The sequence below is a fragment of the Protomyctophum bolini genome, assembly GCF_963924005.1.
Source record: "Protomyctophum bolini genome assembly, chromosome: 13".
Lineage (NCBI taxonomy): Eukaryota > Metazoa > Chordata > Actinopteri > Myctophiformes > Myctophidae > Protomyctophum > Protomyctophum bolini.
Genome location: NC_137874.1, coordinates 40,002,702 through 40,017,235, shown reverse-complemented (window position 1 = coordinate 40,017,235; position 14,534 = coordinate 40,002,702). Strand labels below are relative to the sequence as shown.

General features: G+C 44.3%; 1 protein-coding gene across 1 annotated transcript in view; it reads right to left on the bottom strand.

Annotated features, from left to right (window-relative positions):
* The window catches only part of LOC308326497 (GDNF family receptor alpha-4-like), a 70,201-nt gene extending 56,783 nt beyond the window's left edge, over positions 1-13,418 (bottom strand). The window contains exon 1 of the mRNA XM_080779396.1: positions 12,838-13,418. Within this exon, the coding sequence (XP_080635522.1) occupies positions 12,838-12,901 (64 nt within the window). The 5' untranslated portion in view covers positions 12,902-13,418. The remainder of the gene's footprint in view (positions 1-12,837) is intronic.
* Positions 13,419-14,534: the final 1,116 nt, after the last annotated feature.

Genomic DNA, 14,534 nt, shown 5'->3' with positions numbered 1-14,534 from the left:
ATTCAAAGCCAAGAACAACGATCGATTGATTGATAATTAAAATAAACATGCTCTGAAAATGTCCGTGAAAGTCGGGCCAATGCGGTGCTGCCGTGTTAATTGATCAGATGATGCTGGAAGTAAAAAAATATAAACACTTTCCTGATCCTAAAAAATAAACACTTTCCTGATCCTAAAAAATAAACACTTTCCTGATCCTAAAAAATAAACACTTTCCTGATCCTAAAAAATAAACACTTTCCTGATCCTAAAAAATAAACACTTTCCTGATCCTAAAAAATAAACACTTTCCTGATCCTAAAAAATAAACACTTTCCTGATCCTAAATGGGTTGCAGGGAACCGATGGTTTAGAGCGTGTTACTATAAAGGGACACCTAACTGAACAGGGGTTCCCAAACCTTTTCATGTCAAAGACCCCCAAATTGACACTCATTAGCCCCACGGATTGAAAAGATATGTCAGGGACCCCTCCCATAAGAGAAGATTTTTACAGCTCTAGCAGTGATTCTGAAACGTTTAATTTCAAGGACCCCCCAGTTTGACATGCATTAGTCTACGGACCCCCCCGTTTAATGGTATTTCTATCTCTGGGACCCCCCGATTTATATCGTAAAATCAATGTTAATTGAACTCTGAGAGTGTACAAATGGAACCAAATGGACCCGTTGGGACTTGGGAGTCCATTTGGTTCCATTTGTACAGTCTCAGAGTTACAGACCCATAAGGGTCCATTTGGTTCCATTTGTACAGTCTCAGAGTTACAGACCCATAAGGGTCCATTTGGTTCCATTTGTACACTCTCAGAGTTACAGACCCATAAGGGTCCATTTGGTTCCATTTGTACACTCTCAGAGTTACAGACCCATAAGGGTCCATTTGGTTCCATTTGTACAGTCTCAGAGTTACAGACCCATTAAGGGTCCATTTAATTCCAAACTATCATTCAGCTGGGGTTCCCCTGGAACTCCCTCAAGGACCCCTGGGGGTCCCCGGACCCCACTTTGGGAACCAATGCAGTACAGCAGTGGTTTTCAACCATTTTCATATCAAGGATCATGATTTATTTATTCAGCATTTGAGCCACGGTCGGACCACCATTTGATGTGATTTCACCTTGTAGACCCTGAACTAAAGAATATGTTGTTATCGTTGGATAAGATTTTGTCCACATTTCCCTCATGCTGTATTGATGTTGGTACCATTAGGAGAGACAACAGGGAATCATTGATCAACATAACAATTCTTCTCCGTTCTCTGTAGACGTCTTGTAAATATGATGCAGATTTCATCCAATAATGTGACTCTTGAGAGTGTAAAATGAAACCAAATGGACCCCATTTTTTGGTTTCGCTGCAGTAGATGGTTGAGCCGTGTGGTGATGGAAGAAGTACTCACATTTTGTACTTAGTAAAAGTATCAATACCCTATTGTAGAAATAGTCTGTTACAAGTACAAGTTAGGTATTCAAAATATACTGGAGTAAAAGTACAAAAGTATTGGCGTCTAGATATACTTAAAGTACTCATCGTTATGCAGAAGGTCCCATTTCACAAGTTTTAAAATGCGTAAAAATCCTTTGAAAATAGTAGATCTATATATTGCAAGCTCACAGTGCGTCGCAATGCGTTGTGAGCTTGTAGATCTGAAATAGATTTATGGAATTTCAGATTGTGTGTATATATATAGTGCTTTAGCTATTGAAAAATAGCAGATCTACAAGCTCGTAGCGCGCCACCGAGTGGCGCGCTACAAGCTTGTAGGTCTGCTATTTTTGAAAAATCAAAGAACGACTGACATTTTTAGAATCTGATCTCAGGTCAGAATGGGTTAATCAGACCAGTAGTGTGTGTCCAGTGGAAACCTCGTATGAATCTGATCTCAGGTCAGAACGGGTTAAAGGTGCCATATGGCGCCTCCAGAGGTCAGAGGTCAGGGACATGTACAGAATGATGGAGCCTCGTGCAGTGATGAGAGGCAGACATGTCTCCTCTGGGAGGGCTCTGGGTGATTTCCATAGACATAAGGGGGGGCTTTGGGGGGCAGAGAGGTTACGAACCGCTGCTTTAACCCATTCTGACCTGAGATCAGATTCATACGAGGTTTCCACTGGACACACACTGGTCTGATTAACCCATTCTGACCTGAGATCAGATTCTAAAAATGTCAGTCGTTCTTCGATTTTTCAAAAATAGCAGACCTACAAGTAGATCTGCTATTTTTCAATAGCTAAAGCATAACATAGTGCTAACACCCAAAATGGGTTCCCGCCCTGAATGGCTTAATGTGTTAACCTCAGGAAATGCACTGCATTTTAATATAGCTCTTTTTTTCTCTCCATCCTATCCTCTCGTCTGAACTTTAAGCTATACCATGAAGACCCTGTGATGATGAAGAGACATGGCATGGCCTGTACTGATCCCTCCAAAATATAGTGGTTCTCATTCTCAATAACCTGCAGGTCGGCACCCCCAGGGGGTGGGTGGGTGTGTGTGTGTGTGTGTGTGTGTGTGTGTGTGTGTGTGTGTGTGTGTGTGTGTGTGTGTGTGTGTGTGTGTGTGTGTGTGTGTGTGTGTGTGTGTGTGTGTGTGTGTGTGTGTGTGTGTGTGTGTGTGTGTGTGTGTGTGTGTGTGTGTGTGTGTGTGTGTGTGTGTGTGTGTGTGTGTGTGTGTGTGTGTGTGTGTGTGTGTGTGTGTGTGTGTGTGTGTGTGTGTGTGCGCGTGTGTGTGCGTGTGTGTGTGTAAACTACTTTTGCTGTGTGCGCGCGTGCATGCGTGTGTGTGTGCGTGCGTCAGCGCGTGGCCGCCTTTAGTTCGCTATAAACACAACACGAGATACAACGGTCTTGACCGTAAGTGGTCAGAGTGCTGTGTCTCTCTACCAACTCCCTCTCCCCCCAACACACTCACACACACACACACACACACACACACACACATAGCGTGAAGTGCCTACAGCGCGCACTCCGGTGAAAACAGCTCATCTACAAGCTCACAACATCACAGGTTGCACAAGGTGAAACTTGCGCACTGAGCACACTGTGCAATGATGAAAACCTAATTGCCTTTGTTGAAAACCCTCGCCATTGACCACGCCGATATATATCTTGGGGAAAACCCGCTTCATGCTGTGTTTTCTAGTTCTGGGTTGTTCTGGGTGGAGGTTGCGTGTGGTTGCATGGACTGCGCTTCAAAATATATTATTTTATTTTATTTCATCAGATAATTGCTGTTGGTTATTCATTTCTTAAGGGATGACGGTTATGGGTGGGCCATCTCTATAGTCCAAAGTTATATTCAGAATGAATGCTTTGGTTCATGTAAAACAATTGAGGAATAGGAATACCTGTATTCAGGTTCATGTACTGTACGTTGTAAACCGTTGGGTATGAATCTCTGTTCGGAATTAATTATGAATACATTTTGCGCTGCATGTAACTGAGGCCACTGAATATGTCTGTGTGTGTGTAATGAAAGTGGCAAATCATTTGCATATGACATCACTATGAATAAAACAACCCGTTTTAATTTACTGTTAGTGACACCTCATTTCTAACGAAGGAAAATCCCATTTACAGTGTGGGTTTGGATTTGAATTAACCCATTCTGGTGTTAGCATCATGTTATGCTTTAGCTATTGAAAAATAGCAGATCTACAAGCTCATAGCGCGCCACTCGGTGGCGCGCTATGAGCTTGTAGGTCTGCTATTTTTGAAATATCGAAGAACGACTGGCATTTTTAGAATCTGATCTCAGGTCAGAATGGGTTAATCAGACCAGTGTGTGTCCAGTGGAAACCTCGTATGAATCTGATCTCAGGTCAGAATGGGTTAAGAGTCCGATGGACATAATACGATCAACAAAAGTAACTTCTGTTAACACGCAGCAATGGCTCACAGTAAAATAATATACTGTACTGTTTTAAGCCCAAACCACACCAAAGGGTCGGGTTGAGACAAAACGTTTTTTTTAAGGTATAGAGACCACACCAATGCAACTCTATGCAACTCAATGAGTTGCATTGGTGTGGTTTACATGGGTGTGGTGTGTAGTGTAACAGTATATGAACATATAAAGGCCTAGCTATAGATAGGACATTTATTACAAAGCTTTACAATAAAGCTCTTTGTAACTTGTTGTTTGGAGAGAGAGAGGCTGCAGTATATTATGAATAGAGGGCTTGATTCTAAATGATCAAAGCAACGGAAGTATTTGTCATTTTTAACATAGCGATCCCGTTGGCAGCAATACACAGTACTTAATCTGTAGAGTTAATTTAACTCTGAGAGTGTACAGAGGGAATCTGTAGTGTCGATATAACTCTGAGAGAGTACAGAGGGAATCTGTAGTGTTCATTTAACTCTGAGAGAGTACAGAGGGAAACTGCAGTGTCGATAACTCTGAGAGAGTGCAGAGGGAATCTGTAGAGTTAATTTAACTCTGACAGTGTATGGAGGGAATCTGTAGTGTTCATTTAACTCTGACAGTGTCGGAGGGAATCTGTAGTGTTCATTTAACTCTGACAGTGTATGGAGGGAATCTGTAGTGTTCATTTAACTCTGACAGTGTATGGAGGGAATCTGTAGTGTTCATTTAACTCTGACAGTGTATGGAGGGAATCTGTAGTGTTCATTTAACTCTGACAGTGTATGGAGGGAATCTGTAGTGTTAATTTAACTCTGACAGTGTATGGAGGGAATCTGTAGTGTTCATTTAACTCTGAGAGTGTGCAGAGGGAATCTGTAGAGTTAATTTAACTCTGAGAGAGTACAGAGGGAATCTGTAGAGTTAATTTAACTCTGAGAGAGTACAGAGGGAAACTAGTGTCGATATAACTCTGAGAGTGTACAGAGGGAATCTGTAGTGTTCATTTAACTCTGAGAGAGTACAGAGGGAATCTGTAGTGTTCATTTAACTCTGAGAGAGTACAGAGGGAAACTGAAGTGTCGATATAACTCTGAGAGTGTACAGAGGGAAACTGTAGTGTCGATATAACTCTGAGAGAGTACAGAGGGAATCTGTAGTGCTCATTTAACTCTGAGAGTGTACAGAGGGAAACTTTAGTGTCGATATTACTCTGAGAGTGTACAGAGGGAATCTGTAGTGCTCATTTAACTCTGAGAGAGTACAGAGGGAATCTGTAGTGCTCATTTAACTCTGAGAGTGTGCAGAGGGAATAAGGGTCCATTCGATTCCCTCCATATACACTCTCGGAGTTAACTGAACACAGAGTGCACCTGAAAACTCTCTCCATATGCCCCAGAACGCAGTGAATGCCACCCATCTGGTGCTCTCTCTCTCTCTCTCTCTCCCTCTCTCTCTCTCTCTCTCTCTCTCTCCACACGCATTACAGAGGAAAGGCCTCCAGGGAGCTATTACTGTATTGGAGGAATCACAGTGAGCAGAGAGAACGCTGGTCTGCGTGAAGAATGCAAACCCACCCCGGCAACATGCAAGCACACGCACGCACACACGGTCATACACACACATGGTCACACGCACGCACAAGGTCCTCCATGAAACATGAACTCGGGCCAGGCCAGTAGAAACGGACCACAAAAGACAGCGCTTACATGAAGAGCAAATGAAACTAATAAATAAACATTGTCTCCCTTCTCCTTGTGAACACTATAGACATGTATACAGCTCCATGTCTCTCTCTCCGTGCGTGCGTGCGTGCGTGTACGTGAGATAGTACACTTTCTCCCTCTGTCACAGACTCACACTCACACAGACTTCATGGCCCGACCCGTGAAACACAAGCCGGGCCGGTGCAATAAAACTAAAAGAGAGAGAGAGACGCTTGATGGAGACAAAAGTGAGCATATAAATAATCAAGTAAAACAAATATCAGCCCTCCCCCTCCTCCTCCCCCTCCTCCTCCTCCTCCTCCTCCCCCTCCTCCTCCTCCTCCTCCCCTTCCTCCCCCTCCTCCTCCTCCTCCTCCTCCTCCTCCTCCTCCTCCCCCTCCTCCTCCTCCTCCTCCTCCTCCTCCTCCCTTGTCGTAACCTCCTCCTCCTCCTCCTCCTCCTCCTCCTCCTCCTCCTCCTCCTCCTCCTCCTCCTCCTCCCTCGTCGTAACAATAGATCACGGTGTCGCGTCGTGGTATCTATACTGTCTGTGTCGTGGTCGGTCCGCTGCGTGATTTAACCCATTCTGGGCGGGAGCCCCTTTTGGTGTTTTAACCCATTCTGACCTGAGATCAGATTCTAAAAATGTCTTCTACATCCTGACAGTTTTCCATTCTGACCTGAGATCAGATTAAAAAAAAATCTTCTGTCAGTCGCTCTTCGATTTTTCAAAAAATAGCAGATCTACAAGCTCGTAGTGCCGCGCTACGAGCTTGTAGATCTGCTATTTTTTAAAGATTGTGAAAATGTGCCTCAAATCTTTGTGTATATATATTGTTACAGAGTGAACGTTTTTAACTCAAATCTCTGCTTCTGGGGAGGGTCCCTGGAACAGCATATTTTCAGATGGGAGGGTCGGCGGCCAAATATAATCTTTGGGGCGTCATCTTTGACATGAAATATTGAGCACTGCTGAAATGATTTAGAAGACTTTTTTTTTAAGTCTCGATGTCAGTCAGGCCTACACGGGTTAAGGGTTTTCGGAGCACAGCCGCGGGGGAGTTGTGTGTGAATGATTAGCATGTCATTGTTACAGGAGGAACAGTGATGTAATGTTTGTTATATCCTGCTACCCTAATAGACAGGGGTACATGAGCACCTGGCCGTTCATTCGTGCTCTATCTCCGACCAAGCCACACTTCCACCACACATCTCTCTCTCTCTATGCAAAATAAAACCTGCACACTCCCACAAAAGACATAGACTACATTGCATTCGCCAAAAATGTCTTCTTTACTGTTTAAATATTACTTTTCTGAAACACGCTATTCTTGCTCAACCTCAACAGCCTACGTCAGAATCGTCATGTTGGCGTCTACTACGCCAACTACGTTCACTTAATGGGGCCAGTCCTTCACAGTGACACACGCGTTAGATCAACCACGCGACCGGGATGGTTTCTACCCCTCAATGTCGTGCCTACTCTACACTGCCATCCGAAGGCCCCTCCCCCTTTCACTGCTCCTGTGTGTGACCTGTGAACTACTCTCTGACTGCACTGTGGCTTGATTTATATGTGCGAGGTTGAAATGTAATGCACATAAATTAATTATAGGTCCAGCAAGCAAATCATGATTGTCTGTTTGTGCTCAATAGGTCACCATCACATTCCGATTTTAGGTGTTGTGTTTTCTATGACATTTATTTGGGCCAGTAGTTTCATATCTATCCTTTTTCCGACCAACACAGAACATGCTAACGGTGTTAGCGCGTTAGCATCCATCTTGCTTTTCATTTATATGTGCGAGGTGGAAATGTAATGCACATAAATTAATTATAGGTCCAGCAAGCAAATCATGATTGTCTGTTTGTGCTCAATAGGTCACCATCACATTCCGATTTTAGGTGTTGTGTTTTGTATGACACTTTGGCCAGTAGTTTCATATCTATCCTTTTTCCTTTGACCAACACAGACCATGCTAACGGTGTTAGCGCGTTAGCATCACACAGCTTACAGCGTCAGTGTTGCATGAATACTTTCAACCATGACAATGCCGACTACTTTTGCTACACACACTTCCCAAGGATTATGGAGATGTCTTTATTTTTTTTTTAAGGTTGAGAAATGAAATAATTATGGTCGTTTCTAATCTCAGCATTTCACAAGAGAAAGACGTGGATGCCTTTCGCTGCGCTGTTGGCGTTGCCATGTCTCATAGAAACAAGTAAATAGGTCTTTAAAAAGAATCCCAAAACAAGCGCATATAACAGGGGTCTGTAACCTATTTTAAATGAAGTGCCATGTTTTTATTTTCTAGATAGTGAGTCAGCCACAAGCTCACATCACAACAATAATCCATGTAATAATCACAATAACAATACTAATAATAATAATCATAATAATCCTGCTACCCTAATAGACAGGGGTACATAAGCACATGGCCGTTTATCCAACAGCTTTCTCCGACCCAACCACACTTTCACCACACATCTCTATATGCAAAATAAATTCGGCACACTCCCAGAATACATATAGGCTACATTTCATTGAAAGAAATGTCTTAATTACTGAATAAATATTACTTTTGTCAACCACGCCATTGTTGCTCAACATCACCAGCCTACGTCAGAATCGTCATGTTGGCGTCTACTACGCCAACTACGTTCACTTATTGGGGCCAGTCCTTCACAGTGACACACGCGTTAGATGAACCACGCGACCGGGATGGTTTCTACCCCTCAATGTCGTGCATTTGCTGCGCCCTTCTAATGCTGCGCCACGCCTACTCTATACTGCTCCATGCGACTCGAACAGCGTCAGCAGCAGCAGCTCCGAGCCTCCGTCAGAAAGGCTGCCCACAGCACTGCACAGCCCCACACCCAAATGAATCGAATGAATGAATAAGGCGCTTATATCGCTATTGCTCAGTGGATGGGACATTTACATTAAAAGCAATCGGATGGACGCGTGGATAACGGCATGGTTGTGTGCAATCGGAGGGAAAGCTTCCATAATCCATATAGCTTCCATGCTAGCTGCTTCAGACACAGGGGAGGGGAGGGAGAAATAGTGCGAAATAGCGCTTATGCAACAATTACCCTAAAACACAAACACCTCAACTCGATGTCATTGTGAATAAGAATTTCGAGCGAAATAAAAAATTTTGGAAGGACACTTTCACCCAGTATGAAGCTAAATGTGGAAGTCGTGTGTGTCACACCAAAACGGCTGACCTATAGAATCCTGTAACCAGCCTCTCGCACTGCCTGCGAGTTGGCTCCGTCTAAGGCTCCGTCTTATGAGCAAATTTAGAACTTCCGGTCTGACAGCTAGCAGATTTAAGACATCCGGTTGCTTTCAGAATAAAATAAGATTATTTAATTCGTTAATTAAATAATTTTTACATTACATTATTAGTATTATTATTACATTACAGTTATTGTAAAGACACACATTATGTTTCTGTGTAAAAATAAGTAATTAAATAACATAAAAAAGTTATCTAAATGGATAAATGCTATTCACTGGAGTGCATGGACTTTATAAAGTGGACACTGGACAAAAGACGGCTCCGCCAGGCAACTATCTGGACATACCCACGCGTTTGGGAAGATGTCCTCTACCACCCCACAGTCTCCGCTAAGCGGGAGAGGTGTAAAATTCACAGCAGCAGAGCTTCTACTGGGGTCAATGCAAAAAAATGTACCGTTTCCGGACCCAGAATGGACACTGGACAAAGAGGCCTCCGCGAGGCAACTATCTGGACATACCCACGCGTCCGGGGAGATGTCCTCTACCACCCCACAGTCTCCGCTAAGCGGGAGAGGTGTAAAATTCAGAGCAGCAGACCTTCTATTGGGGTCAACACTCAAAAAAGTGCCGTTTCCAGACCCAGAATGGACACTGGACAAAGAGGCCTCCGCGAGGCAACTATCTGGACATACCCACGCGTCCGGGGAGATGTCCTCTACCACCCCACAGTCTCCGCTAAGCGAGAGAGGTGTAAAATTCAGAGCAGCAGAGCTTCTACTGGGGTCAATGCAAAATAAATTACCGTTTCCGGACCCAGACTGGACACTGGACAAAAGACGGCTCCGCGAGGCAACTATCTGGACATACCCACGCGTCCGGGGAGATGTCCTCTACCACCCCACAGTCTCCGCTAAGCGGGAGAGGTGTAAAATTCAGAGCAGCAGACCTTCTATTGGGGTCAACACTCAAAAAAGTGCCGTTTCCAGACCCAGAATGGACACTGGACAAAGAGGCCTCCGCCAGGCAACTATCTGGACATACCCACGCGTCCGGGGAGATGTCCTCTACCACCCCACAGTCTCCGCTAAGCGAGTAAATGGGTGCTTATATTTCTATGTGAAATGTGGTGATGCTGGCATCACAATAGATGCCAGCATCACGCTGCCTCCGTCTAATAAGCACATTTACAACTTCCTGTTTGGAAACCGAAACAGATGCTTCTGACATTTGCCTGTGCGTGCTTAATCGTTGTACTTCTGAACACATTTCCCAAATCTCAGTGATTTATCCACACATCGCTCTGTGTGTGTGTGTGTGTGTGTGTGTGTGTGTGTGTGTGTGTGTGTGTGTGTCGCGTCGCCCTCCAGCTGCAATTGCGAGTGTGCGCTGTGTGCAGGGCACACTACTGAGTTTAAAACCACAGCTGAAACATGAAGTGGAGTCTGTCAATTCCCGCAATTTCCTTCTTCCCATATTGCGCTGCAACGACACTAGGATTGAGCCCCCCGAAGGGGGGCGAAATTCTAGTTCATATAATGCGGCCGCAGGCGGCGGCATCTGTCGCAAGGCAATAAGCTAACGGAGGCCCTGCACCTGCTGCTGGTGTAGGGCCACAGGGGGAGGGGGAGGGGGGAGCCTGGACTACCCCAAACACTAAACTGGACCCTGGCATGTCATTGTCATCCCCCCCCCCCCCCCACACACACACACATTGGGGATGACATCATTCTACTGTCATGCCACCAACATGTGGAATGCTCAACTATACACCGTCAACCAGACAGTGGCCTTGTTGTGGTTAGAGTGTCCTCCCTGAGACTGGGAGGTCGGGTTCGATCCCCGGCTGGGTCATACCAAAGGGACCCAATGCCTCCTCCCTGCTTGGCACTCAGCATCAAAGGGTTGGTTTGAGGGGGGTCAAATCTATACTAATCAAAATGATTCCCTGAGCGCGGCACGGCTGCAGCTCAACCGCTCCTTGGCTGCAGCTCACCGCTCCAAGAGATGGGTCAAATGGGGAGAACAACATTTCACTGTGGTAACGTGTGTGACAAATCGTATGACTTTGACTTTGAACCACAAAGCCATCAAAAAGTGTCCCTTGTCCTCCTACCCTCCTTCAAAACCATGGAGGAGCACCTGACCTGACTGCAATTTACTGCCGTAAACGTGGGACTCCATTTCCGTCACGGCTAAACCCCTTATCCCTAAACTTCTTCTTTGCCTTTTTTTTTTCCGTATTTTGAAAAACATTATTGAATAGTTCAACTATAGCCAATCTACATTGACACGTTGTGCGCTTGTAGACTGGCCATTTTAACTATTCAAAAATGTTTAGCAAAATAGTAAAAAAAAGAAAAAAGGCAAAGAAGTTTAGGGATAAGGGGTTTAGCGGTGAGGAAAATGGAGGCCCTAGTCTTCTTGCTTGTCCCCACTCTTTCTCTGTAATTAATACTAGACTTAAAGCTCTTAGTATTGATGATTTCTTGTGTAGTATAGCCTACGTCTTGATGAATTGAATACCCATGGTGCAGGACCACAATGGAAACCAGCCCTCAGGGATTTCCGTGTAATCCTTTTAGCATCATTGTATCCGACTGTACATCATCATATATCTGACTGTACTTCTCTACCTTTTTCAAACTGTTAATGAAGTATCCAATCAATCAATCAATCAGTAGAGTGGCCACTTGGGAAACGGAAGGTGTGTGTGTGTGTGTGTGTGTGTGTGTGTGTGTGTGTGTGTGTGTGTGTGTGTGTGTGTGTGTGCATGAGTGCGTCTGTGGGTGAATGCACATTGTTAATATCACAGTGCAAATTACAGATTACAAAACTGATAATGCACAAAGATGACAAAGCAGTTGTTAAGTTAAGGACCCCACGTTTGATATGCGATTAGGCCACGGACACACACACACACACACACATACACACACACACACACACACACACACACACACACACACACACACACACACACACACACACACACAAACGGACCCGTAAGGGCTCTCTATAGTGATTAAGCTCACATTGAGGGGCCACCGCCACACATTTGCAGTTATCCTGCAATAGAAAGTCAATAATGTTCATCCTTCATCCAAGTACCATTAACTAGCCAAATGGTTAATCCATGTAATGCCGGTTTAATTATCAAAAGATACAATCTGTTATAGGTTTTTTAGTCTACAGCTTGGGAGACCAAACACTTCTATCCTTAATTGCTTTGTCCAGGGGAGATATAATTGGGCTTATGAGTTTCGGGCAGTACTACTTGTCAACCAGTAGGCTAGGTGTCCTCCCAGACACCAGGGTCTACATGCATGATGTCTCAATAGAAAAGCAGTGTGTCCTACCAGACACCAGGGTCTACATGCATGTCTCAATACAAAAGTAGGCAGAGACCACCTCCATACAGTATAGTTAACAACATAGCATATACTTGTGTCATTCATTCAAATAAAGTGCAGGATTGCAGCTTCGTTTTATGCTTATTTATTTAGCTTCTCTCTATATGACATGTGACACTGCTGTTAGAGTAATAATGTAGGTCTATTATGAATAATAATGATTAATACAATTCTTATAATTAATGATATACAGGTCTACACTAATACCTTCAGCCTTCAGCAATGATTTGGTCAGACTGTCTCAAAAGACACACTAGTCCGCACATGCATGTGTACACTGCAGTTAATGTCCAACTGACAGCCAATGTCCAACTGTCAATGTCTGAATGTCCAACTGTACGTGTGCACGCACGAGAACTACTTGTGCTAATTTTAAAACTGTAGATAAGACATTGGAGTGTTAAAGTAGTTAGGCTACAACGCATTCACCATCAGAACGTCTCACTATTTGACTTGGGAGATGTTTTATGCGCAAACGTATAGAAACTCAGCAGCAGCAGCAAATTCACACACAAATAGAGAGACCACCGTTAGACGACACACACGTAGGATTTAAAAGAGAGAAAGGTTAAGGAGAGAGAAAATATGAATAATGATTGTTCTTACCATGAGAGAAGAGATGGAGGAGCAGTCCAATGGTGACCATGATGTCCGGTGGTGTTGGTGACATGGAGAGAGAGAGAGAGAGGGAGAGTTGGGGAGATTTTTGGGGACTTTGCGGCTGCAACTCGTCTCGTCTCGGTTAAATCTCAATGACACGGTGTCTGCGACATCCAGCCTGTCTGTGGTGATGTGCCAGGATATGGATAGAGAGGTTATACTGGAGACTACGTGCTGCTGGAGAGGCACAAATACGCACGCTAAAGTTGAAGAAAGAACGATTATAAACCCGCGACTGTCTGTCTGTGATCTCTGGAGAGATGTTTTCTCCAAGTAAATCACGAATGCACGTGCAGTGATTTCATGTTCCTCTCATCATCATCATCATCGCCGCACGCGCCACCATTTGCATCACTTGACAGTTTTCGTTATTTGTTTGTTTTTTACTCCCGACGATCGACTCGAACACCACAATGATTTAAAAGTCTCAAAGTTCCTTAACAACGTCCAAGTGACTAATTCCAGCCCGCTTGAGTATAACGGATGAAGTGTGTTTTTTCATGACGCACTTATTATTGCACTTCTCGTTCTATGTTCCGTGTTGCGTCGTAAAGTGTGCGCACACTGTCTACTCTTCTGTTCCACACGGTCTCACTCACTCACTCACACACACGCTCACTATAGTTGGTAAGAGGATGGTGGTGAGGAGCGAGTCTCCATTATCAAGCCGTGTTGTGATTGGTCCTGGGATTCTAGTGGGAAGTGAACAGAAAACATCCACACGGATTATTTCCACGCAGATCAGAATGAAATAAATGAATGATGCGCGCATGCAGCGCGACTCCTGCTGCCTGTGGCTGGCTGTGCATGGAATGGAAGTCACTGTCTGCGAGGCGAGCTTCATTTAAGACTCTCTCTTTTAGACTGTTCAGTTGAGTGCAGTTCCACCGTACGAATACAACTGATAGACTGTCTATTTTCATTCATCTACAACGTGGTTTCGGAATCGCACTTATAGATTTGATGTAAGATGATGGATGGACGCCTATATAGATCTCTGATCTTCTCCAGTCCTGCAGACTGCAGTGTAACTCTATATCTGACAAAGAACACTTTTTCTTTTAAATATAATATATAAACTTCATGTCGACTTGAGAACTGTCACTGTATTTCTTCCAAGCAAAAACATGCAGGCTACAAGAGAGAGAGAGAAAAAGGAAGGAAGGAAGGAAGGAATGAAAGGAAAGGAAAGGAAAGGAAAGGAAAGGAAAGACACTGGAAAAATCGTGAGAGGATGGGTTGTATAGTTCCTTGCAGCAGGGACAAATTACCCATTGGGCCAGTGGGGCCGTGGCCCAGGGGCCCTTGGCTCTCAGGGGCCCTTCAGGGAAATTGGACCGTGAGGTACTAGGTTTGACGCCCTGAAAAGGCCCTTCATTGGCTGTTAATTTTGTTAAACGTACGTTAAAAAGATGATTAAAAAAACGGAAAAACACGAAAATGTCACGCGCACGCGCGCTATGGGGGCCCTGCAAATATTACCGGCTCAGGGGCCCTCTTAGGGGTTAATCCGTCCCTGCCTTGCAGCTATGAGACAGTTGCTGTTCCATAGTAAAGTCCTTAAGGGTCTACTCTATGTCATTGTTCTTTTATTGCCGCCTGCAATGAATAGGCCAAAATACTTGACCCGCGTGTCCCTGTAG